This window comes from Boleophthalmus pectinirostris, unplaced genomic scaffold (assembly GCF_026225935.1).
Source record: "Boleophthalmus pectinirostris isolate CB_2022bp ecotype Guang Dong unplaced genomic scaffold, ASM2622593v1 HiC_scaffold_2, whole genome shotgun sequence".
Lineage (NCBI taxonomy): Eukaryota > Metazoa > Chordata > Actinopteri > Gobiiformes > Gobiidae > Boleophthalmus > Boleophthalmus pectinirostris.
In genome coordinates this window covers 33,395,559-33,423,426 of record NW_026571152.1, presented here as the reverse complement: position 1 = coordinate 33,423,426, position 27,868 = coordinate 33,395,559, and the positions used below count along the sequence as shown (strand labels likewise).

Here is a 27,868-nt window from a genome sequence, read left to right as displayed (position 1 = left end):
TAAAAACATACCTTTTTTTTTTTTAGAAGCATCGAGTCTTCTCAAATCGCAGTCCTCAAGTCCAAGTCAAGACCCAAGTCTTAGTCCATTTTATCAAGTCAAGTCTCAAGCCCTAAAAATAGTGACTCAAGTCTGACTCCAGTCCAAGTCGCGAGTTGCAAGTCCCCACCTCTGGTTACGGGTCAGATCTGTGGAGAGGCAACCCCGCTCCCAGTCAAAATTAATGTTTTTCTAGGTATTTTTGCGCTATAAAACCACCTGTGATTGAACAAATGTAAAACAGAGCTGTCATACTGCACCTTTAAAGACGACTATTTTGTGTAACGTGGGACCTTTAAATCACATCGCTCTACAGGCAAGAAAATAATAGGCCAACAAAATCAATGACATTCTCCTTAGTGTTAGCTGAGTTGGCTTCGAGAGGTCAGGCAACGAGACCTGCCAGCATTAGCGGTCATGGCTGTGGGGGTACTCTTACTGTAACCTTGGCCTCCATTATTTTGCATAATGGAGCAAAGTCCCAGTGTGCTTTTATAGGCTGTATTACGGTAAGAACGCTCAGTGCTCAACAGATCATTACTTTGTCAAAACAGCTATCAAACTACATTGGCACGGGCTTTTGGTGGGACGTACGCATCTCCAAAAGTGTCAAAGGCAGTCACGGGAGATAAAACAAAGAATAAGAAACCTCAATACAGTTTGGACAATTGAAGCTTTAATAGTTTTTATTTCAACAACTTTTAACTTAAGAAAACAGGGAATAAGATAGGCTTTTGGTTCCAGCAGCTGTTAAATAATAATACACTGTCACAACATTGATCTGCTGACAAAACCTCTCATCTCTTCTACTGTAACTGATCCGAAACGAATTACTTAAAGAGTCCAAATTACGTATTTTTCGGATGTTGTTTCCTCATCAGAAACATACCTGGAGTTCTGTTTTGTTTCATTCACATTTCATTTCATTTGCCTTCAAAACCAAATTGAAAAAACAGATAATGATTCGTGTTTTCAGTTTTCGATTTTGTGTTTAAATGAATACTGTTTCTCATTTTCGTGACACACTGCGATGCTGGACTTATGCTGCACCCTATACGGACTGAACCAGGACTAAACCAGGTCTAAACCAGGACTAAACCAGGACTAAACCAGGACTGAACCCAGGACTGAACCCAGGACTGATCCCAGGACTGATCCCAGGACTGAGACCGGGACCAGACCAAGACTAGGACCAGGACTGAAACCAGGACTGAGACTGGGACCAGACCAGGACTAGGACTAGGCCCAGGACTGAGACCAAGACTGAGACTGGGCTGAGACTGGGACTGAGACCAGGACTAGGACCAGGACTGAGACCAAGACTGAGACCAGGACCATACAGGGACTGAGATGGAGACTACGACTGAGAACAGACCAGGACTGAGACTGGGACTGAGACAGGACTGTGACTAGGACTGAGACCAGGACTGAGACCAGGACTGAAACCAGGACTGAAACCAGGACTGAAACCAGGACTGAGACTGGGACCAGACCAGGACTAGGACCAGGACTGTGACCAGGACTGAAACCAGGACTGAAACTGGGACCAGACCAAGACTAGGACCAGGACCAGGACTGAGACCAAGACTGAGACCACGACCATACAGGGACTGAGACGGAGACTACGACTGGGAACAGACCAGGACTGAGACTGGGCTGAGACTGGGCTGAGACCGGGACTGACACCAGGACAGAGACCGGTTTAGTCCTGGTTCAGTCCTGGTTTAGTCCTGGATCAATACAGCATCACAGTTTAAGTCACAGAAATGAGAAACGGCCGTTATCCATTTTTTCCATTATTTATTTAAACATAAAATCAAAAACTGAAAAAACAAATCGTTATCTGTTTTTTTCATTTTAGTCTTGGAGACAAACAATGAAGAAAATAGTTGTTTTTTAAATTTTCTTATTTTCGCTTTTATTTTGAAAAACAAATGAACAAATGATACACAGATTTCCCTGCATATTTAGGCCTAGTGCTTCTCTCCAGGTACATCAGGAGTCAATTTTCTGTAATATAGGCCCTTTTAAAGAGGAAATAACTCGGCTAGTTGAAAGTCCAGGCTACAGCGAATACCGTGTTACATTTCTGGGTGGCAGGGCAGTGACAAAACCAGAGGAGGGGGAGGAGAGGAGAGGTGGAGGAGTAAGACGCACTGAGAAATGTTGAGTTCATGTGAAAGCCTAACGCTAATTGACCATGCACAAGCTGTCAAACACAGTATTTCTTTTACATCTGATTCCAAAATGTGAATACAATACAGTGAAGCGGCAATGATATATCAAAAAGGACACATGGAGGGGACAATGCAAAGAATAAAATCAGGGATACAATAAAAGCAGGTCATTCAAGGAGACAAGGACTGTGTGGTGGATTGATTTATTAAAATGGCAGCGGGACAGTCTCTCCCTTCTGTGATTACGAGGCCCGGTTAGATCAGCGATGTCCGTGTGCGCTCCCTCCTACACATTGTATGCTCATTCTTCCTTTCGCTACGCACGATTCATACAGAAATAGAAAAGTGACATCAGCGCTGCCCGTTGTAAATCAATATTTTTTGCTGCCAGCCGGACGCCCACGCTTGGACAGAGAAGCGGGCTCAGATTCGCTTCCTGGGTTAGTGGGTTTGTATCAGAGTCCAAACCACTCAGTGACCCCTCCTCTTCGGGGGTCAAGTCTCTGCCTTTGCTGCTCGTCCTCCATGAACTTCTCCTGCATCTCCTCCACCGAGCCCTCCGCAGCCTTCTTCTCCTTGTCGGGGAACAGGTCCGGAAAAGTAAACGTCTGGCCCTGTGCCTATGAATGCAAAGACAGGAAACAAAATAATGATTAGTGAACTGTGCTAAAGAGAGCTAATGCTTTTTTAAAATCAATGTTAAAGGGCCCATATGATGCAATTTTTCTGCGTTTTAATGTTGTTTTCTTGTCTCAAAACATTCCTGGAGTCATATTTTGCTTCATTCGCACATGTTTAACACACAAACTCTGCATATTTAGGCGGAGCTCCTTTCTCAAACTCAAGACAGGAAGAGCTCTACTGTGTTTTAAAGCTCCAAACACCTTCACTGGAATCATTTGGATCATTTCAGCCCTGGAATTTCCAATCTCTGTTAACTCGATGACTACCACTTCATGACATCACAAGGTGGAGCAGAGTATTTTCAGATTTGGAGATGAAGACAGACTCATAATTAGGGCTGGGTATCATTCAGAAGAGAAGGGTTGGATTAAAAAACTTTTCTTCTTCCCACTCTAATTTTTTTTGTTATTTCTGCTATGATTTCATGAGTGTTATATGTTTTATTGTAAAATAATGTAAATTTCTTACTTGCCCAAAATAAAATACATAAATAAAAAAAAATATGTAAATAAAAATACTTTAAACTTGTAAAAGAAAAAAAAAGTTGTCAATACTATACATAACTTGATACATAGGCCATGATACGATACATATCTCGATACAGTGAGCTTTCGATTCAATAAAATTTATTTCAAATTGGTTCGATATGGTTCCGTAAAAAATAAACGCTAAATCATGGCTGTTATACTAAAACTCTTTTAGGGGTACCTCAAGGGTCAATATTAGGGCCAATGATGTTTTACTATGTACCGATGTTTCACGTAAATAGAGAATCAGGCTTATAAAGCATGCGCTTTACTTTGTTTTGACTAATTTATTTATGTTTTCATTATCTTACACTAAACCACTTCTTGTGCAAAGTTCATATGAAACACAAACATTTAAATCAAAACAGTGAAAATGTCAAATATGTCACATAAATGAGTTTCCTTCCACTGAACAAGCAACAAAAGTGTAGTACTGTAACAAAATAATTTTGTAAAATATACAAAAAAATACTCTTCGCAATATATCGATACAGCAGCCCACAATATCTATACTGTATCATCACATTAAATAACACAGTATATCGATATTTCAATATTTTTGCACACCCCTACTAATACTCCAGATTTACTCAAACATGTGTGAACAAAACAAAAGACAATTCCAGGTATTTTATTGGTGAGGTAACAACATTATAACATATCACAAGATTTCACAATTTTGCATAATTTAGAAACTTTAAGGAGTGTTTTTGAGACATGTCATATCAGATTTTGTTGTTTTGTGACCATTTCTGAAGCATTGAACTGAACATCTAAATAAGGATGTCACTATTTTTCTTTTCAAAATTCTACAAACGCTGTCAACCGGTATGACATTGGGTTTCTCTCTCCCACATTTAATCTCTCTCCATTTTTTCTGGTCGTGATTTATTCAGAGGGAGAGGATAGTATCCATTATTTATTCCATACCAACCCATCTCTGGTCGTAGCTAATGCATCAGTGGTCCGGGGCAGTCTGTGTCAGCCATAAAGTACAGTACACTACAGCCTACCCCGCACACACACACCATCTCGCACACACACACCATCTCACACTCTCACACACACTCTCACACTCTTACACACACACACACACACACACACAAATGAAGGGGTCAGTGGGTGCAGTTCACATCATTAGCCTTTAACTCCACGGACCTTCCTCAAGCCTCTGCCACCGGCCCCCAGCAACAGGAATTCACTAGAAAAACTAGCAATCCAAACTGGGGAGTGGGGATGGGCATTCGATGAAATTTTAATAATCGATCGTCGGGAGAATTAATGATAGATTTTCGATTAATCATTAGTGTTTTTATATATAAGTATAATCATTATTATTACTATTACTAATCTGCATAAATAAACTCAACTCTTCAACATATAACCACTCTAGAGCCACATCAGCCTGTTTGAGATTTTAATGTGTTTAATGCAGCTTTGCCCAAGTCTTACAGAAAATAAAATAAAAAAGGCATGGCTAATTTGCATAAACTAAACTGAGAAAAAAAAAAAAAAGCATTTTTGCACTGATGCGGTTCAGCTTCTGTCGGACTAAAGGACACGACTCGGTGGAATATGAGTGTTCTTTCTGTGACAGAGGTATGTTGATGCTGAAGGTGAGTCTGTTCTGTGTGTTGCGATGTTTTTAAAGATCGTACGTCTGCAGGTTTAGCGCAGCTCTTTATGTTGCAGTAACCGGGATACTGCGTAAACATGCACTATAATACAGATATGTATGTAAACGCACTCACTGAGCAGTACAGTGTCTCCAAGGAGGTGCCAGAGCGCAAACGTGGGCCTGAGACTGAAACTCCAGTGTTTGCGCTGTCAGACGCAGCTTCATATCCACGCACAGAAACCTACATTCGGCTGTCGATTAGAAATGAGCGCAAACGACGAAATTTTTAATGATCAATTATCGATTAGTCGACTAATCATGCCCATCCCTACTGGGGAGGCTTTAAAATTAACTTTAATTTTAAAGCCTCCCCAGTATATATATATATATATATATATATATATATATATATATATATATATATATATATATATATATATATATATATATATATATATATATATATATAGTATATATATATATATATATATATATATATATATATATATATATATATATATATATAGTATATATATATATATATATATATATATATATATATATATATATATATATATATATATATATATAGTATATATATATATATATATATATATAGTATATATATATATATATATATAGTATATATATATATATATATATATATATATATATATATATATATATAGTATATATATATATATATATATATATATATATAGTATATATATATATATATATATATATATATATATATATATATATATATATATATATATATATATATATATATATATATATATATATAAAGTAATTTTAAATTTGTGGCAGTGCCAGTTGGGAAAAAACAAACTGAATTCCAATTGAAATACAACCTGCAAATGAGCAAACCATCTGGGGTACCTCAAGGGTCAATATTAGGGCCAATAATGTTTAACCATGTACTGCTGTTTCACATAAATAGCTTATAAAATGTGCACTTTGTTTTGTTTTGACTAATTTACTTATGTTTTTAATTTAATTTATTTTTAAAAATACATTTTTATAGCCCAGATCATTAAACATCGCAATAAAAAGTTAGAATCTCTTTATAGGTGTCATTAAGAGGTAACTATAACCACCTTCTACTTCTGAGAATTCATACTTAAATCCACCTGCCACTCATCTAAAGCACAACAGAGTCTCTGTGTTTGAGCTGCATTGAAGCAACATTGAATATAACCAAAACATTGTCACAGAGAAGTAAGCATGTAAAGTCTAGGAATGTTCTCCTAGTCTCATCAGAACATAAATCAATGTACAGAACATACACACAGGGGCAGCACGCTCTAATGAAATGGTTACAAATGAAAAAAAAATGTTTCAGTTTAAGCTAAAATGGCAAACGCAACAATAATAAGCAAATTACCATTAATTATTTCCAGATCATTTGCCCCATGAAATCAATTTTGTAGCGGACTTTGACTGGATAAAAGCTCCGTAAATATGCAGGTTTAGATCTGAACATGTGTTTTAACTTTATCAGCTTAAACACTGCCAAAAATTACAAAAGGTTTACAAAATATGAGTGTTATTATATAAGAGTGTGAAAGAGGGTGTTGCATAATGAAGCATTTTACATAATGTTATAAGAGAGCCTTGTGTCCCCACCACCTGACCTACTCCCAACCACAACACTGCTTTCAATCAGACATACACTTTCAGTGCGGCATCTGATATGTCTGTGATGAATCTGTCTCCAACTGACAGTACCAGGAGAAACATGCGTACAATTACATTATAGTATCATGATCACACAAACAACTGCACAATATTATCAGTTTTATATTTGCTTTTAAGTATCAGTCCAAGTGTCAGAGTGTTATGGAAAAGAGTCTGTAATCAAACCCCGTCCCAGTTTATTTTGTCCTTGCAGATTTTTGACTGCTGACCACAGCAAGTCCACCTGACCATCTGCGCAGATGGTCATCGAGGAATACTGCGTCGTAAAGCCAAACCTCTTCCATCCAGGCAGTTAGCTGTAGGACTTTCAAAAGAGGAACAGGAGACTAGTGTCTACTGCTGCACTAATGTAGACCACAGCGCTAGATCACTCACAGCAGCTGAGCCAAACACAATTAAATCCAACTTGAACCAACACTGTCGCATGACAATTCCCAGTTAGACAGTGCAGTGCTGGACACCTTGTGTATACACACGCCAGAGATTAATAATGGCCTCCGCGAGAGTGATTCACAAAAACAACAAAGACTTGAGATTGAAGTCAACAAAGCGCTAAGTCTTGTTAAACAAGTCTTTTTGTTGGCAGCAGTGTGTGAGTGTGTGAGCCCAGCGTCTGCTGGACACATTTCCGCAGTCAGAGAAAGTGCGCCCTCAATGCATTCATACTTTTGGTGGAATATACACATGCACACACACACACACACAAATACACACACACACACACATATACATGAGACTAGGGCAGAGCCAGCCCCAGTGCCCTGCTCTATTTACATCTGTGCTGTGTGTGCCATACACCTGCATGTTACACAGACTGTTGAGAGATTTATGGAGAGGAGCAAAGCCGACTCACTTATCATTCAATTACACTTCTTCACAGAGCGAGTCGAGTGGGGACAACAGTGGCACACAGGGTTAGAGTTTGTCTATGGACTTGGAAAACATCAAAAAGAAACACAGAAAAAAAAAAAGACCAGCCAAATGAAAGAGAAAAAAAAAAAAGTATATATGTGTATATATATATATATATATATATATATATATATATATATATATATATATATACAAGGGTCTACTCTGAATAATGTTGCTTTGATGCTCACAAATAAAACTTTTTTTTTTTTAATAAAAAAACATTTTTGGTGTTTATTAGCACAGCATAAATTACATTAACAGGAAAACATTTACTACAGTTTGTGCATCTTTATTAAGGCTCAGGAGTAATTCTCTAATCTCATATTCAGAACAAGGATGTGTTTTTTTAGGATTAGGATCCATTTTCAACAGTAACATGCAGATACAAGTGATACGCCAGACATCAATCCGGCCTGCAGCCCCACAGGGAAAACTGGAAAGAGGGAAGTGAAAAGGGAGACGATGGAGCAAGATGTGGAAAGACACACAAAAGGATCTCTGTATTCTATCTGATTGACCTTTGCTTGGGATATGTAACCAACTGAGCATGCAGTCGCTGCTCAAAAACAGCATCTGGAAAAAACTTGGAGAGTATTTGTTTAATCATTTCCTCCGAAGAAAGTGGGAAAAACAACCTTTTAAAATGTACACATGGATGTCCGGAAATCCTGGAATACTTGAAGGATGACTACAGGGATATCCATGGGTTTATATGTGACTGTTCAAAGTGATATTTTGAGGACTTAGTAATATTTTGTTTTATTTGTTAACTGCTATGGCAACAGTAGTAATTTTTATCATTCTAAAACCCATGGTGACTCAAAGTACCCATTTATTATTATTGAAGTAGACAAGTGATTATTGTCCATCTGGATGTGTTAAAGATTCATTGTGTAACTTTTCTGGTGGAGAGCCAATCAAATGCTTTTCTCTGTGGAATATGCTTTATCTGGAATGTTTCACAGTAGGGCATTAAACCTTTCTATCTTCATGGAGATCAAACCAGGCCAAGTTACAGGTCAGATCTGTGGAGAAGCGACCCCGCTCACAGTCAGAATTACTTTCAGTCTGTTTTTCAAGGTATTTTTGAGCTGTAAAACCACCTGTAACTGAGTAATTGTAAGGTAGAGCTGTTTAATGTCATACTGTGGAACATTCCAAGCAGAGCAATGACATATCCATAGTAACAAGCAGGTGACGGACCCCCAAGAAAAAAAGTCACAAGTGCACCTTTAACTTCTATGGCAACAGCGGTCAATTTTATCATTCTGAAACCCATGCACCGACTCAAGTTACTCTTTTATTATTAATTTAAGCACGAAAGCTATTGATGTCCATCTGGATGTTTTAAAATGGCTTGGACCTGCATCTGAATAGAACATTAAGATTCAGTCTGAAGTCCACTCGTCCTCTACGGGACAGGACGTGACCAAAGGGACTGTACAGAGACACGCTGCTGATAAATGAAAGTCATACATCTTTGAGATTAAGACTTCAAACGAATTCTCAGTCACTACTTTGTGGATGAACAATGTCATTATATTTTGACACCATAGTGAGAAAATACATTCACTTAAAGGTGCACTGTGTAGCTTTTCTGATGGAGGATCTATTGCTCTGTCTACATTGTTCCACAGTATGATGTTAAACAGCGCTACCTTACATTTATTCAATTACATGGGGTTTTATAGCTCAAAAATACCCAAACAGACATTCTGACTGTGAGTGGGGGTGCCTCTCCACAGATCTGACCTATAACTTCATCTGGTTTGGTCTACATGAAGATAGAAAGGTTTAATACCACACTGTGAAACATTCCAGACAATCAGAATCAGAATTTAGCTGTTATTTCAGTATAAAAAATACACAGAAACGAAACACTGCCCTCAGGTCCAGGTCAACTGCAGCATAAATAATAATAAGAATAAATAGTATAAAATATCGTATGTCAAATACAGTCTTTACAAACAGCCCCCACCCGACCCCATTTTCGAAAATGCTTTCCAAGCAAGCAATAACATTTTCATGGAGAAAGAGCATTTGACAGAGACTCCAACAGAAAAGTTACACACTGTTCCTTCAAGTTAAGAAGACTTTAACTTTCCAACTTTCAATTCATGTAGATTGATTTAGTAATTTCAGAGATTTTAATAATACAGCAGGACGAAACATCTGCTTTTGGACAGTTAATCAACATTTAAACTACTCTCCCAACACACTTAAAATACAGGCACTTCAGAGTGACATCATATGAAACCATTATTCTATGCGCCTTGCTTAAGTAGAGCATGTCAGCATTTCATGTGTTCTTTCCAAAATAGCCTCCACAAGCTCCACAGTCATTTGAACAGGTGCAAGCACTTTGGTGATCTGTTTTCTATGCTCACACACATACTCACACACCAAGGTGTCTTGGGTTGCATTTTTCTTTTTGGTTCATTTAAGTTCACGCTGTCTAATTACAAGTGAAGCGGGACTTGTAAACTGGAGTCAGATGGACTCACAAGGAGCCTGTTTATTGGAGTTTGGAAAGCTGTCATCCAACAATATTACTGATATTGTTATTGTCTAATTATTATTAATTTGGACAGTTAGAGAGGAAGGTTGTTTCAGTACTTTTGTAGTAGCACAGTTCACAATAATAAGCAAAAGAAAAAAAAAAGTTGTATTAGGAACTAAGATATTACAAAAGGACTCAGATTACACAACCAAATATTAGATGCAATGACATTCAACATTTTAAGCCCTAATCTATTGTTTTCTGTAATTTCCGGTTCAGACTTTTCAGAAGAAGCTGATCAGAGCCGAGTCAGCACAGTCTGTTTCTGCTACAGCAGCTTTTTCCCCAAAACTCTGATGCCTGATGGAAGTCGACAGATGCACACAGGAACTTATAACTGTTGAAGTATACTGTTTTTTTTTGGTTTTTTTTTAATAAAATACTTTTGGACTTCTGTTGTCACACTGTAAATTTAAATTTACTCACATTTTAGAAAATTTTTCAAAAAATGTCATAAAGGCAACAGAGATGTGGCCAAATGATGTAAACAGCTTGTGTAGCAGGCACTTGGGTGGGCCACACATCCACTCTCACTTTATCTCATTGACACACAATACTCTGCCCTGTTGTGGCTCCATGCAGACCCACTGGTACGAGCCATTCCAGGAACAAGCCGGTGGGACAGAGATAAAGGAGCAGAGGGTGTAGAGCTGCTCTAGTCTCAGGCTGAAAGTGACGTCTATATTTTCAACTAACCTCCAGATTTCATTTTTCAAAAAAACATTGACTAGGCCGTAGAAGAGCTACAGACAGAAGTGATTTTCTGCGTAAAGCACAGATAAGTGGCAGTGAGTGGAGACCACTAACCAACAGCATCCTGCTGTGGGTTTGACTCAGGGTCACGACCCAGGCCCTCCCTCCAATTACAATGACATCTCCTCCAGAGCCAAGAAAAAGCCACACTGACTTTGGCTATGAATAATGTACTTTTTTTGAGCGTGATATGTAATTGAATGTTTTTTATGGATGAAACTGGAAATTTTTTAAAATAAGAAGGCAGTTACGTGAATAACAATTTTTTGTCTGAGTGTATCCGCTTGTCATAACAATAGGCAAAGAAACTTTTTCCAACACTATCTTAGAAAAAATGATACTTTTATTTTACAAAATTCACATTAATTTTAGAGCTGACATAAAATAGATTCCATTTCTTTAGCAGTGATAGATTATGAATCACAACAGGCTATTCAGATGGACAAAAGGCCAATGAATACGGCAGGTGGGCGAGCGTGTGATCAGATTTCAATAAGAAGAGCAGGGTGCATTGCAGGGAAGACCATTGAATCCCTTGTGTGGACATTATATCTGCCCAGAGACCAACAGAGGAGCGCTCGGTCTCTTCATGTCCAGGCATGTCTGGAGTCGACCCGGTAACAGAGACCAAGAGCACAGGTCAACACATGGAAATGAATACGAGGTTGGGATGACATGATAAGGGTGATCTAACCACTAAGTCTAATTCAGTCAGATATTTTAATAATGCATTGTTGTCATATCCGATCCCTGCATCAGAACGTGCTCAGTTATTAACAGTATTTGAGCAAATACAAACTCATTAATACTTTTGGATTATCACAAGGTCATTAATAAGCAAATCATTTTTGTTATGAGAAACAGTCTAGAGATTAGTGTCTGGATGCAAGGTTTTTAAAGGTTTAAATGGATTCTTGTGAGTTTTAAGCCATGTTATAATGTTTTTCTTTTGTAAAATAGGCAATTCCAGGACTGAAATCATCCAAATTATTCTACTAAAGGTGTATGGAGTTTAAAAACACACATGACATCGAACAGAGTGTTTTCAATTTGAGAGAAGAACTCTAAGTAGGCAGGGTTTTTGTGTTTAACATGTGTGAATGAAACAAAACACAACTCCAGGTCTGTTTGTAATGAGAAAACAACATGATAACAGATCAGAAAATTGCTTAAAATGGACCTTTTAAATAATTGTGTAAATATAAAAGAAGTATCTGGAACGTTTGTTTACTTCATGGATTCACAATTTCATCAACATCTATTATTACGAATGAGCTTTGTGACTCCGTATCACAGTATCGCAGAGTCCTAATCAGATCACGCGGAGGTCACCTTATTGCAAATAGACCTACTACAACTACTGTCTTTGTTGGACTGATCCACTCTGAATCATACGGCAGTTCACACCTAAATGTCACATATTGAGCGGCCACTCTCATTACACACATCCACACAGATAAACAGCTGTTCCCCATCATTATCCCCTCCATCTATGTCAGTGGCAGCCCCGCCCCCACTGTGTACCCCATTTCTCTCTTACGGCACATGTAAACAAGTCCACATATACACACCCCTCCCCCGTCGCTTCCACCGTGCGTCTTCCACTCCCCGGTCCACGCCAAACAAGACAAACTTTATTGACCCACAAGGGAAATGATTTGGACACACACATCACGATATATTATAAAAACAAAGAGCAACAATATAAATTAAGGCTTTGCAATTAATCACGAATTTTGATTTCGATTTGTGTGTCAAACGATCTCCAGACTCATATAATCGAGTTGAAACGATTTACGATTATTTTGGATACATTTATGTTTTTTATGTTCATGTTCAAAGTTTATTTTATTCATTTGACGTTTTATATTTCACAAAACTGCTTTAACGTACATATTTGTAGCCGATATTTATTTTCAGTTTGAAAGTTTTGCGTAAATGATCAGTAACAAAGTGTTTTTTGAGAGAGAGAAATGCTGAATAAATGAATTGCGTAAACAAAAAAATAATCGTTGATGAATAATCGTGATTTCAAAATTGACCAAAATAATGTGATAATGATTTCTCCCATAATCGAGCAGCCCTAATGCACAGTAAATGGTGATAATACATTCAGAATAAGTAGCACAAATAACAAGAGGCTGCTGTCAAATAAGGTATAATTATATAAATGTATAGTAAAAATATCGAAATATAGTTGTACAAATATATCTCTCAGCTATATACAAGAGGTGGTAAGGAGAAAATGTTGGATTAAACGATATGGAAATCTCACGGTACGATATTGTCAAGATATTCATTTATTGTGATATTGTAAGAAATTATACTTTTTCCTTTTTAAAAGTCCACTCCAAAGAATTGTGATAGAAAAGTTCACTTCATATTGTCTGAAAAGGAACAAAAGATCCTGGTCTGTGTAGTTCCCTAATGCCGCACTATAGCAATGAATTTAAAGGTGCATTGTGTAACTTTTCTTGTGTCCCTCACTTCTTTGACTCCATATAGATGTTATTGTTTTCTCCAGTATGGCATTTATTTTATTTATTTATTTAGATTTGAAACTTTAATGGCTGACTGTTTTCACATTTTTGAATTTTTGAATTTTTTTTACAATAATTACCAAAAATATCCAGCACCAAGTAGAAAATTTAGCTGCTTGAAAAGAAAAAAATTAAATAAAATTGTGCTTAAATCTGTAGCTTCATGAAATCGTGTGAACACCAAAACATAATGAATTTAAAATTTGCAAAACAAAAATTTCAAAATGTCACTGAATTTCACAAAATGGTATAGATCAAATTATTAAAATTATTATCGCATTTAATTTAACTATCTCCATGGAGACAAGCAGCCACATCACCAGGCCAAGTTACAGGTCAGATCTGTGGAGAAGTGGACCCTCTCATCATAAGAATACATGTTTTTGTGATCGTTTTGAGACACAAAAACTGCTCAAATAAATTAATAAACGCAAGATATACTATTTGTTTAATACCATACTGCAGAACATCCCAGGTAAAACAATAAAATCACCATGGAGACAACGCAGATAGCAGACCAGAAAAGCATTAAAAAGTTACATAATGCACCTTTAAAATATACTGCTCCAGCTTTCACATATTGAATGATAAGTTGATATAGTAATTATAGTGGCAGGTCTATCCCACCATCCAGGCTCGGGACTCCTGACGTGACTGCCCCATTCTACATAAACATCCATCCAGTCATTGCCCCGGCACCCCCCACCCCGGCTGTGAGGAATGCTGGGACCAGCTGGTGGAGAAAATAAAAATGAAGAAGCATACCAAAACAGGAAATGCATCAGCAGGGGCCTATCGGAGGGCTTTATCAGGCCAGTGGCAGCCCCGCACAGAACCTGGGTGGCGCCGAGTGCTGATTGGCTGATCAAAGTGGCAGCTGTGTCATTAAAGGTCAAGAGGTTACGGGTAATCAAGAACGAGAGGTTACGAGGCTGTGCTCAGTCATTTGTGAGACAGACACAGAGAGAGTGGCTGGTGTGGTCTGGGGTCTGTGTGTTTGGCTCGCTATCTAAATAAGGGCAACCTGGAGGAAACAGGGAAGGAAATTAGTAGGAAATAGATTCTGCTCAGACAGATAAACTAAAACCAGTCAAATAAATCAAGATTTGGATGAGAAAAACCCTTCCACAGTGTATCCATTTTGAAAATCATATTTACAGCAGAAAGCCAGATGAGGTTTAAGTAGTCACTGGAATAATGTGGGAAAGGCGAAAAGTTTACCAACAGGGAAGACATGCCTGAACTCAAGCCATTCAAAAAAAGGTTTGCGTGTGAGATTCCAAACGGAATGGTTAAAACCGGCTCTGTTCTCTATAATTCATGTTCTCTCTCCACTGAGCTCTTATGAAACCTACACACACGTTTTTACTTAGCAGTAGATTTTCCAAATCAGGAGACACATAGGGAGATGGAGGGCTTTTCAGCTGAGCTTGATTGCCAGGAAAAGCTGCTCATTTTATTAGGCTCACGAATAGTATACATGTACACATGTATGTTGACAAATGTCATCCACACACTTATAAGGAAAACTGACTAACAACTCTTGTGGGCTTCAATTATAAAAATATTATCTTTAATAGCAATTTATTTTGTATTAATCAGCCATTATGGGTTAACACAGTTGTATTCTACACATATATCACATTAATAATGACTCAATTACATTGTATTTGTCAGTAAAACCAAATGAATGCATTATTATTCTGCACTGTTATATACTAATTTAAATGTGTTCCTGAATTTGTTAATAAAACATTAATACAGAAAAATAACAAAATATAGATTGAATTTCATGAGTTAAGTGAACAAATAAGAGTCAGTGAGTGCTCAGAGGAGGAAAAAAGGCAAATGTTAAAAATGTTAATTGGTGTGATAAGCAAGGGTGAGGCAAAACCGGGAAGGGAAGGAAGCTGAGCTGCAGACAGACAGAAAGACTAGACTCTGTTTGTTTGACAGTTCAAAAAGGAAAAGGGGGGTAACGAGTGTGTCACTCCCACACAACTGCAGCCACATCCAACATCCCAGGAACCCCCAGTGCAGGAGTTACTCACAGAAACAACCATGGGGGATCCTGTCTGGTCCCATTCTGGACTCACAGTCACTTACACAGGCCTGTGGGGTCTATTGTTAGGCAACAGAGTCACAGGCACACACAGGGACACAGCACAGGAGCTGTACGGCAAAATGTTGCCATCTAGTGGCAGGTTAAGCTTTCATTTTGGGATGAGTCCCCTGCAACAGTGGGTTCCAACCTTTTCCAGTCAGTGACCCCAATGTTACCAGTGGATAATGGGACCCCAACATCCTTCTCCTGCCTCAGAAACTACTGTCATACAATGAACAGAAAAGAAAAAAATAGAAATATGAACTGAAATATTTTATTCTCATTCATCTTCATTAAAATTCAAGTTGTCTAGGTGGGACCTCTGAGAAATCTCTGTGGATTTGGTGACCCCTCGGTCATGGCTCAGTTTTATACAGTCAGCCTCCTCCTTAGGGCTGTTCTCAAACCCCTGGTGTGTCTTTTTCATACGTCTAATATCCAGTTAGGGGATCCCCAGGATCTGTGCCAGAGTTGAAAAAGCAAAAGTTGAAACCGCAAAAAAGATGAATGTGACTGGGGAAGATACATGACAGTAAACAGTTGTACGGCAGCTGGTCCAGCCCAATCTTTTGTTTTCCTTTGTGGTTGTTTTTGGTTGGAAATGTTGCTTTGAGTTTCTCTGTGTTCTAGCTCATGCACCTGGATTCTGCCCTGTCACAAGACACAGGGACAAAAGGTCTTGAGCAGAAACAACACACACTGTAGAAAAGAAATTTGGCAATCAGATGTCTTGCATGTTAAATACCTGAAAAATATAATGAGGATTGCCCTAAACTTTCTATATTAATACAATTTTATGTTCAAACCTTGATGCTTATCTAAACAGTTGGCAGTAATGAAAACAATAGAAGAACAACATCGTGACCAGTGCAGCATTGTTGTATTTGTAAACTTAAGTGTCTGCTTCAACAGCTTGCACTGTGACATCACCCTGGACCATCTGTGTGGTGCTCTGCCTCCTGCTGCACACGTTTTACTCAGTGGCCTTACGCACGGGACAAACTCAGCTTTGACACATAAACTTCAGTGCATGTGGAGAGATTACCAGCGATGTAACCGTAATCGAAATATCCTGATATCATATCGCCAAACGTTTCTCAATGATATCGTTGGCCATCACAATATATCAGATCTCAAGTCTCTTTGCTTAAATTCATTGTTATGGTGCAGCAATAGCTAAAAGAAACAGACAGAACTACATATATAATAATTCTTTGCTGTGTTTCAGTCTAATTTACACGATGAAATAAATTATTATGCACTTTTTAAACTTAACTTTTTGTTTTATGACTGAACGCCAAGGTATTTTTAAAGGAAAGATTCACAATTTTGTTAGCCTCTTCAAAATATCGCAAAAATTTCATACCATGAGTAGGGCTGGGTATCATTAAGAAGTTTCTGATACGACACATACCTCGATACATAGGCCACGATATGATACGTACCTCGATACAGTGCACTTTTGATTCGATACTACTCGATACGATATATTTCAAATCCTTTTAATATGGTTAAATAAAAGACAAAAGCTAAATCATGGCTGTGATACTAAAAGTCTAGAGTTTGTTAAACCACTTCTTGTGCAAAGTTAATGTGAAACACACCCATTTTACTCAACAAAACAGTGAAAATGTCAAATGTGCTGCAAAAACTAGTTTTCTTCCTCTAAACAAGCAACAAAACTGTAGCACTGTAACAAAATAATTTCATAAAATATACCCAAAAATACTCACAATATATCGATAAAGCAGTCACCTATATTGGTACTGTATCATCACATCAAACGATATATCGATATTGCTATATTTTTGCACACCTCTAACCGTGAGATACATATCATGAAAATACCGTTCTGAGAAATTTGGATATTGTTACATCTCTAGAGATTATGTGGACCATGTCAGCCACACCCCACACACCGATGTTACAGAAACAAGTGTGCACTTCCAGGTAAAAAGTTAAAAGAGATTCTCACTAATGCAGTCGTTATTTGTCTGCAGATGATTTGATTAGTCGTACACAAGCTGTCAGATAACAGTTTAAAGTTTACGCAATAAATGATGCAACAGCTTACAGGTGCCTGGATGTGCCTAGCAGTGCCCCACACTTAACACAAACTTCTGTGTTCTGACTCCTTCTCAATATAAATGTTTGAAATTTCTAAGTCATTAATGTCCAGTGGAATTTCACATCAGTGCTGCCAAAATTACAAACAGGACTAGTATTTTTACAGCACAATAATTGCTCATGTTTGAAGGGGGTATAGTACGCTGTTTTCTGGTTTCTGTTATAATGCTGTTAGAGTTGTGTTGTGTTAATTCGCACGTTCCTGCACAAATTTAGCATATTTAGGTTCTTCTCTCAAACGGAAGACACTCTGTTCCACCTTGTGATAATAAAGGAAGTGCTGCATTTGTTTTTAAACTCCATACATGTTTGTTAGAGTTATATGGAGAATTTCAAACCTAGAATTGCCAATCTCTGCCGAATTAAAGGTAAACGGTAGCTGTTAACTTGAAAACTACCACTTCGAAGCATTTTGATCTTGGGAGATTTAGACAACCTAATAATAAAATGTGTGACTGAAACAAAACATAACTCCAGGTATATTTTTATAACATGGCTTAAAGCTCACAAGAGTCAATTTTGCGTAATATATGACCTTTAAAAAGAAGATGGAGCAGGCCCTGACCTGAGCTTGCACCCTGCACAGTATAGCAGGATGGATCATTGAGAAATGCTGAGAGCAGTCCAATCTCCCATTCATATATTCAGAGCAGCACCCTCTGGGAGCTTTCAGCATGCACTCGGAGCACTCAGCCTGTGAAGTGCCGCAGCTGGCACCAACCAGTACAGCTCCTGCACCAACTGCCACTCCACAGAGAAAATAACTCCTCCTCCTTCGACCAAACCTCACCACAGTCTTTTCAATTACATGCAAAGAGTACCTTATCGTAAATGTTTGACTGACAATAATGAGGCTGCACAATGACTATAATTTCAAAGTGCTTTCTCTTTTGTGAAAGCACTAGCATGGATTTGCAGAGGTTTTAGGAGTAAGTGATGGTTAAATGGAAATGGGGCTCTGTGCTCTTCAGCAGTGAAATGGTAGTAGTAGTAGTGGTTTGAAACAGTGAGCAGTGTTGGCGCAGGAAAGCAGTCCGACTCCAAGACCACCAGCCCCTCTGACACAGCGCCAAACACGAAAGCACTCTGATAAAGTCAAGATTTTCAGTTTGGACCACAGTCTGTCAGCCCCACCGCCTGCACCGCTCTGGCCCTCCCCTTGATCACTGCTCTGGCATGACTCCACCGTGCCCTTAGTCACCTCCCCTTCTCACCCCTGCTCGCCCCTCACACTCTTTCCCACACACCGCGCACATTTGACACAACCAGACGCTATCTCTTCCCCCTGCAAACCCGGGTCCCCCTAAGCCCGAGGAAAATGGCCGTCACGGAAGCCCGCAAACCAAGAGAAAGGAATGAAAGGGGGGAGAGGGCGCATAAGCACACGTATTACTGTGGCAATATTAGCGTATGAAGGGAGCGGGGTTTGAGCAGTGTGTGTGTGTGCGTGCGTGTGTGTGTGCGTATGTGTGTGTGTGTGTGGGATGGGGGGGGTACAAGCCCACAGAACACTCTCTCACATGTGGAGTCAATTAGGAACAATCTTGTTTTCTACCCACCGCTGCAAAAGAAAAGATGGTTTCCTTTGGCTGTGTGGACGATAGCATATATTTGTTTCTGCTCGTGGGAGGACTGACACATGAACGTACACTGACCTATACAGCATCCGGAAAAATTCTATATGTTTTCTTTTTTTTTTTGTTATTGTACTGATAATGGAAAAAGTCAGTGTAATATTTCTGAAAACTCAGCCAGGACTTAAGAAATCAGTAGTTGTTTTGTAAGAACGTACTCTAAGAATCCTCTAAGATTTAACCAAGAGAGGATTAACTGATATTTGTTATTTTCTTTTGGCATATTTGTGCATGTTTCAACATTTCTGCTGTGAAAATTAGAAGGCCCAATGACAAATCTATAAAGTGAAAAGTTTCCTCTTTGTCACCATCACCACAGAACAACTCCACCTCAGCTGAGATCACAGATCAGATCTCAATGTGAAAAATTATTTTACACCCTGAAAATCAAACTGAAATTATGACGTAGTAGACTAGTTCATTTTGCAAAATTTTAATTTCTGAAACTCAAAACACTTTTCACTAGCTTGTATTTTGCCCACATGCTTGTATGCATGTTTGAAAGATGCATACAAGCATCGTGGGATGCTTCAAATGAGATGACGGATTGTGTTTTGAGTGATGTCCTCATCACGGAGCTCCAGTAGAATCTGAGGAGCAACCTGCCAGCATCTGATGGACCCAAACATAATGTCCAAGAGGTGTACTGTCACGTTGATCGTGAGGGGCATTCAGCTGTATCGATCCCTTCATCCTCCAGGTTCTGTCTGCAGACTTTTGCCACATGAGGCTGGGTATTTCGTACATCAGGAGGGACCCCAGGACCTGCTGCACCAGCGTAGGGTCAGACAATGGGTTCAAGGATTTCATCCCGATACCTAATGGCAGTCAGCTGTTTTCTAGTCGGCAGAGGTCTGTGCACCCCTCCATGGATCTGCCTCCCCAGACCAACACTGAATCACCACCAAACCACTCATGCTGATCCATGTTGTGGGCAGCAGAGCATTCTCCTCATCTTCTCCAGATTCTTTCACTTCTATCACAGGTGCTCAGGGTGAACCTGCTCTCAACTGTCAAAAGCACAGGGCACTAGTGTGGACTTTTATAATTCTGGTGTGGTCTAGCAAATGCCAGTGGGGCTCCACGGTGTTGGACAGTGAGTACAGGGGCCACTACACGATATGTCACCCTAAAGCCCCCATCATGAAGTCTGTTTCTGATTGTTTGGACAGAAACATTCACACTAGTGGCCTGCTGGAGGTCATTCTGTCAGGCACATGCTGTCCACATTGAGATCTGACGTGTTTTCAAAGAGTTCCTTAAATTTTTTTGAGCAGTGTATATTTTTAATATGTTATATTGTCTTTTCAATAACAAATGTTAAAAGTATTTTAGTATTGTTTTTATGAATTATTGCTATATTTCATTATATTTTATTTTTACTTGTACATATACAATTGTGTAATTATGCCTTATTTGACACTAGTCTCTTGCTATTTTTCCTACTTATTTTGAATTTATGATTTCCATTCATATTTTTGCTTTTTGTTATTATATTATATTATATTGTAATGTGTGAGCTACTAACTGTGTCCAAGTAATTTCCCTTGTGGATCAACAGAGTTTGTCTAAATTTAAGTATAAGTCTAAAACAATGCAGAACTTTAAGCAGTGTCATTTATCCAACTTTTTATCCAACCTCCAGAGTTTGAAAACCCAAACCACATGCTTTTACTGACCAAGGATTGGCTATGGAGCTCTCCATTCAAAAACCCCAACCTTCTATAGATCTTTCAATTAGTTGCCCAGACCGAGGAAGAGGAAGTATTCATTGTAAAAAGGATAATGGCTACTTCATTTTGTGCCGAGAACACTTCTAATCTTCAGTCTTAGAAGTTGATAGTTCCAAGTTTGCAGGAGGTACCTTTTTATTTGAACATCCAAGAAGAGTCTGTTCCTGATTATATGCAAGATAAAAACAACCACGGTAGAAGGTTGAGAACTAAAATAAATCAAACTTTCATTTCCAAATTCCTCAATATTCATGTTAAAACTTGAAATGAGCAGAGAGAATTACCAATCTGGGGTGTATCAAGCCTGGGGAGTGTCACTAATAAGTAATAATTTATGTTCTGATTTGTTTGTATTGTGATTGTGTCTTTCTTATTCTGTGAATCATTTTGAATCACTTTGAATCACTTTGTGAACGAACTGGGCTGTACAAATAAACTTGCCTTGCCTTGCCTTACCTAATAATAATCTTCACCAATTTGCCAAGTTTATGGAGTTGGTCTTTAGATTCCAGTGTGTGAAGGTTTTAGAGGTCAGCTTCAAAAGATAAACATGTCCGTCTGCAAAACCAATGACACCACCACAGAAAAAGGCCCACTGTTTTTGTTATTACTGCCACAAAACAACCAAAAGATCAAATGAATACGTTGTCCTTTCCACTGTGTACTAAACCCAGTGACCTAATACTATACAAGGTCTTAAGAGCGCAGAGGAATCAAAGGGGTAAAGACCAGATCAAAAATATTCTGATTTTAGGAAACATCCGTAACCTCAACAGCAGATAACTTTGAGGAAAAATCTGAACCACAGACTGTAAACATAAATGGACAAAGGTAACCCACTAGCCATTACATTCCAAATAGGAAGTGGGCATGGGCGCGCTTCTGGCTCCATCGACTCCAGCACCAGTTTGCTTTGTTTTGAATAAAATGTCGCCCCCTCTCTGTAACTTCTGCTGTCAGGTTCATCATTTTGGTCGTAAAGCCTTCAAATTAAAGGGATAGTCTGGAATTTTGGACATAGGGCCTCATTTCCTCATGAGCCAGAGTGTTGGAGATGTGTGGAGACACTTTTTAAAAATATTCCATCCGGTCCTTGTATTTGCAGAGTTCGCTGGTGCTAGGCTAGTGCATGTCAATGGCCATAGTTAGCCTGTCACTAAAAACAGTCTTACCCACTCCACAAAACACCTGAAGCAAATCTATTATTACACCAGACTGTCGATGTGAATGTCTGTATTGATAGAATAATGTCTGAAATAAAATTAACCTTGCATTTCAAGGATTTATGTCTGAGCAGCATCAGCGAGTTGTACTTCCTGATAGAAAGTTTGGCAGCGGCGGACTGATATATGAGAAAATAGTCCCTCAACATGCGACAATTCATGCGATGCAAGGTTAGATTTATTTCAAACATTATTCTATGAACACAGACATTTACATCGACAGTCTGGCGTATTTAAAGATTTGTTTCGGGTGTTTTATGGAGTGGGCAAGACTGTTTTTAGTGGCAGGATAACTATGGCCATTGACATGCACTAGCCTAGCACCAGCGACCTCTGGAATTACAAGGATTGGATGGATTATTTCAAAAAGTGTCTCCACACGTCTCCAACACTCTGGCTCACTAGGAAATGAGGTCCTATGTCCAAAATTCCGGACTGTCCCTTTAACCCATGCTACATGATCCTGGTGTTTTTATTTCACCATTTTGCCCGTAAATTAATTCCTGTTTCTTGGAACTTTGCGCCAAATTCACCCCATAACTGCTAGCCTCATGAGCTTTGTTTGATTCCATTTGATTCCCTTTAGTCCACTTCTTTATACGGTCTCTGGTCTGCACACACAAGCCCACCTCATGTCATACTCTCTCCACTCAATTTCAAAGGCAATGCAAAGTGACTTATGAATACGATTTGCATTTAAACCCAAGCTGATATTGAGTGGGTTTGACTGAGATAGACCGAGCATCCATGTCAAGATGAGGCAGATGAGGTGGGAGAGGAGGGGGACAGAGGAGGGGGCCCTGTATTTGTGTGTGTGTGTGTGTGTGTGTGTGTGTGTATGAAGGGGAAGTCTTGGTGCGTGTGTGGGGAAAGCGTGAGGAGGGGCTAGAGGAGACAGGGGTACCCCCAGCCCATCTGTATGACAGCGTGTCTGGGGTTTGAATGTGTGCGTTAAATCAACTTTTATGTCCAGCCAGTGATTATTTGGGATCAGAACTTTTTATCAGAGCAATACAAAAAGTTCAATAGTCTTTTCGTATGTGCAGCTCTTTAAAAATTCACACAAAGCTGAACAAAAAAATCCTCTAAGCGCAAATCAACTTCTGTCCCATCTCTGAAAACTTCACATCAGTTCATGCTGAGTTTAGATGCACATACCTCATGTTTGGAGCCTGTTTACCTACACACTGAGCTTTATAAAGGAGGCAGGTCCACTTACCAGCTGCACATAGGCCACTTTGTAGTCTGGCTGCTTCACTCTCTGGTTCAGGTGATTCCTCTTCTTATTGGAGCCTAGAGAAAAGAGTTTTATATCATTTATTTTCAAAAATTAATGAATAATAACTGATTAAGTTAACTGATGATAAGACAAAACCTTAGACGCAGTGATGGGCCACATAAAATAATTCTATAAATTATTAAAAGTATTAAACAGCATTTTCAGTTTCCAACAGGTTTTCTGTTAAAATTAATACCATATTATTCTATTTGTGGATATTTACACTGTTGTTTTATAGTTATAGACTAAATGAACTTTGCATTGGTTAAGATGCAAAGGCTACTGCAATTGCAACCAGGCCTTCGTAAAAAAGAGCAGCGCCCAGCCATTCTTCAGGCAACCACAAAATTGTTCAAGGGTGTCCTCAACCTCAGGTATCTAACTATTAGGCAACATAACGCAAAAATTTTATCATCAGTGACAGAGGATAAACACTGTATCAGTTTCATGATTCTAACATTTCTCAACAAGACCATAGTGGTCGAGTCAACAGGCCCCGAGAGAAACTGCCATTGCCATGGGAACCGTTTATGACATGAAAAACAAGGGAAACATTCCGCTGTAATGAGTCATTTGTGTGCGGGTGCACTGGTGTGTATGAGGATATAGTGTGTATGTGGTACGCTGAGCCAGTAATCACCCACCAGACAGCCCAGTGCCCAGGGAAAGCCCTGCACAGGGCTGTAAAACGCACCTCGACACCCTTTGGCAAAATGGAGGTCCCGGTGGGTGGGAGCCAGAGTGCGTTTGTAATTATTAAAGAATTAAGGATTCCTTAAACTGAAACTATTAAATTATACTTACAAGGCAAAAAGAACAATATACAAACAAATAATATATCATCATTGTATCAAGTACAGGCAAAGCTTTCATTCAACATTTGCAAACCCAAGCACAATTTCTCCCACTTTGAGATTGTGGTTTGGCAGCTAGCTATCACATTACAAATCCCTGGCCAGAGAGGTAACTATGGTAACACCCTCCAAAATACCCGTGCCGCCCATGGATGGAAGAAAGGGTCGTTTGCTCCCCTCGCTCTGAGCCTGTCGTGTCTTTACGTTGCCAGTCAAGAGGAACCCCTGACGCAAACAGGGATACCTCTGTGACGTACCCGGGACCAGGGGCCCCGTTCTGCCCATTCTGCCCACTTCTTTCCTTCCACTCTCCCAGTCCTGAGGGCTGTTCCTCAAACCTGGTTTTATCCGGACACAACCCTAATAAACAGTTTTAATGGGTATACCTGTAGGTTAGGCCAAGAGGCGCCGCTCTTCCCTCTCTACCAGAGTTATGGGGGGATCCTCGTGGGCCCATAGCTACATGCATCATCAGCCTGTGCTTAATGATAACCATATGTCATCTTCCTTTGTTACCTTTTTTGTAATAGACTGGCAGAAAGCCCCCAAAGTCTACAAACAAACAGTTTCCTCTTCCTATAAATAGCCAACATAATAATTAAGTTAGTGACTTAACAACAGGGCTTCAAACTGCAACCGTTTTAGACACAAATGCACCCACAATTGGTTCAGTGTGACTTTTGTTCCACAGAGACTACTACACTTGTCTGTGTTCCCTCATCATTAGTCTACTCAAAGCGGTGTTTTGATTGATTCACACATGTTTGAGAAATCTGGTATTTACATGCATTTGAGGTTTGAATGCTGTGAAAATTTCTGTTTTCACCTACCCCATATCCCCGCCCAAAGCCGTATATTGGTGATGTAGTTGCAATTATTTGACCAAGTGAGTGACAGACTAAGTGACTGACTGAGAGATAGATGTAGGGTTCTAAAATGTCACTTTTCAAAAATAAAGTGGAATGTAAATGAAAGCCAATATTTGCTACGGTGAAATGCCACCGTGAAGAGGTGGGCCGATCAGTTCTGCAGTTATGAACAGGACGTCAGTGGACCTGTAAACTGTAAAATGATGATGTATTTGTGAGGGTTTAAAAAGTATGAAAAGCACAATAATCTTCTTTAATACTGAATGCCATTATTAAACCATAATCTATGCCATTATTAAATAATAGTTTAATTTAATTTAAAGTATGGGTTATGTCAATTTTAGAGCAGGCTTCAGTCTTACGCTGTATCTTATGGACTTGTTGACAACATCTTGGAGGAATCTACTTTTGCAGGAATATGTAGAAGACCTCTGGATGAGTGTCTGTGCCTGTGCTGCTGCTTCTCCTTTACCGTGCTTCTGTTTACCACAGACATCATTTACTGAAGCAGGAGGCGGTGAATGGAAGTGACTGTGTGAATATAGGATAGGCCACTTTAATGTCAATTAACTGCACATTCCCTGCGTTGACATGACCTCCACCAACAGAGGAGATTGTTTGCTTAGCTGCTGGTTACAATTTTTCCCCAATTTTTTCTCCAGAATTCACTGAAATAGCAGGTCTAAACTTATGTAACACAACAGCATTATAAAATCAAGTCTAATTATTGATAGTAACGTAACTATGGCATGAACTATTTCAGATTCAGATTTCTATATGATATGATCAACAAAGAAGAAGATACTAATAACTTTGGACAGCATTAATTTGTCACAAACTAAAACCATGTCTCCAACACCAGAGTGACAATGTAAATTTACGATTTTCTATTACTTTTCTGTCAGCAGTTATTGTGTTAAATTAATTAGTTAATGTTAAAATACTGAATTACTGAATCATTGCAGCATCTGAATTATCGGTTAATATAAATACAGGTGGTAAAATACATTTCTACCCATGAAATAATCCTCGTCCCTGCTCTTGGTGACATATCGATACAGCGGCCAATGATAACGATACTGTATCACCAAATTTAGTATCACAATATGTCAATATTTTTGCACACCCTGACTGCAACTCCATGATTTTTTTTCTCTAGATCCGCCCAGGCCTTCACCAGTATCAATATGAGCTTTATCAGTCAATGGTCCAGGGAGTCAATCGTGCCATTATACTACCAAGTATCTGTGCCACCCCTAGAACCAACAGACCAATGCACAGGAGTCATTGTTATTGCATTAATACAAACACGTAGATACTCACCATACTGAATCCTGGTCCGGACTACGCCCACAGGAACACTATAGATCTTCTCCAGGTAATTCTTCACGTCATATTTGGTCATCCTGTACAAAAGACAGTGGGAATAAGGAGGTGAAACAGGGACCCACAGTGGAAACAGACTTGCCTGACCAAAGAGCCCCTTCTACATTCTGTTTAAATCCAAATAGGACTGAAACTGGACCAGAGCGTGAAAATCCTCGCTCCAAACTTGAGACGGTCCAACCACAGCTACTGAATTAGTTTAGTTTAGTCTATATTTATTTGAAGGGACAGTGTATGGGCGATAGTAGCTCAAAGGTTTGTGGTTCGAATCACGCTCTTAACATAAACATCAATGACTGACAGGTTAGATCCCACAGGTTGGCTGGCATGATTCCAGCTCCCACAGATGAATGCTGTCGTTGTGTCCTTGGGCAAGACACTTCCCACCTCGCCCCCCCCGTGTCTGTGTACCCTGGTGTGTGTGGGTGTGTGAAGTGGTGAGTGGTTTCTTGTTGTTAAGCGCCTTGAAGGTGGAAAAGCACTGTACAAACATGTGATCATTTACCATTTACAGACAGCTAATTTCCATGTGTAGTCACTGATTTGAATCACATGTCCCTCAAATGCAGAGGACACCTCCTCTCCTAAATTCTCATACTATTCAGAACAAAGCACATACCATATTTTTCAGACTATAAGGTGCTCTTAAAATCCTTTAATTTTCACAAAAATCAACAGTGCGCCTTATGTATTCATTCTGGTTGTGCTTACTGACCTCAAACCAATTTTGCGTGGTACATGGCCCTCAAAAATCTGTCAAAATGTTTTAATACCACTTTGGTAAGTTATGAAGCCACACCGCTTAATGGACTGTCGGAGCTTTAAGGCTACTGTAGTCAGGAGCCTCATGGAGCAAAGCCCAATTTACAGTCCTTCGTTCGACAGAAGCTGACAGGAGCGAGCTGTTTTTTTTTCAGCGCTTATAGTTTATGCAAATGAGCCATGTGGTTTTAAGTTTCATTTCTGTAAAACATAAACAAATGTGTGCAAAGCTGCATTAAAGACATTATTACTCAATGTATATTTGAGAGTCCTCTTTGTAGGAAATAAATAAACAAACTTAATCACCCACATTCACAATCATAATACACATTCACTAAAACAGGGAGGCAACGCCGGGCGAG

General features: G+C 39.0%; 1 protein-coding gene across 1 annotated transcript in view; it reads right to left on the bottom strand.

Annotated features, from left to right (window-relative positions):
- Positions 1-693: 693 nt before the first annotated feature.
- mrpl23 (mitochondrial ribosomal protein L23) overlaps positions 694-27,868 on the bottom strand; it is a 49,102-nt gene continuing 21,927 nt past the window's right edge. The window contains exons 3-5 of the mRNA XM_020931140.2: positions 26,682-26,764; positions 23,576-23,649; positions 694-2,836 (exon numbers count right to left, since the gene is read on the bottom strand). Coding sequence (XP_020786799.1) covers positions 2,672-2,836; positions 23,576-23,649; positions 26,682-26,764 — 322 coding nt within the window. The 3' untranslated portion in view covers positions 694-2,671. The remainder of the gene's footprint in view (positions 2,837-23,575; positions 23,650-26,681; positions 26,765-27,868) is intronic.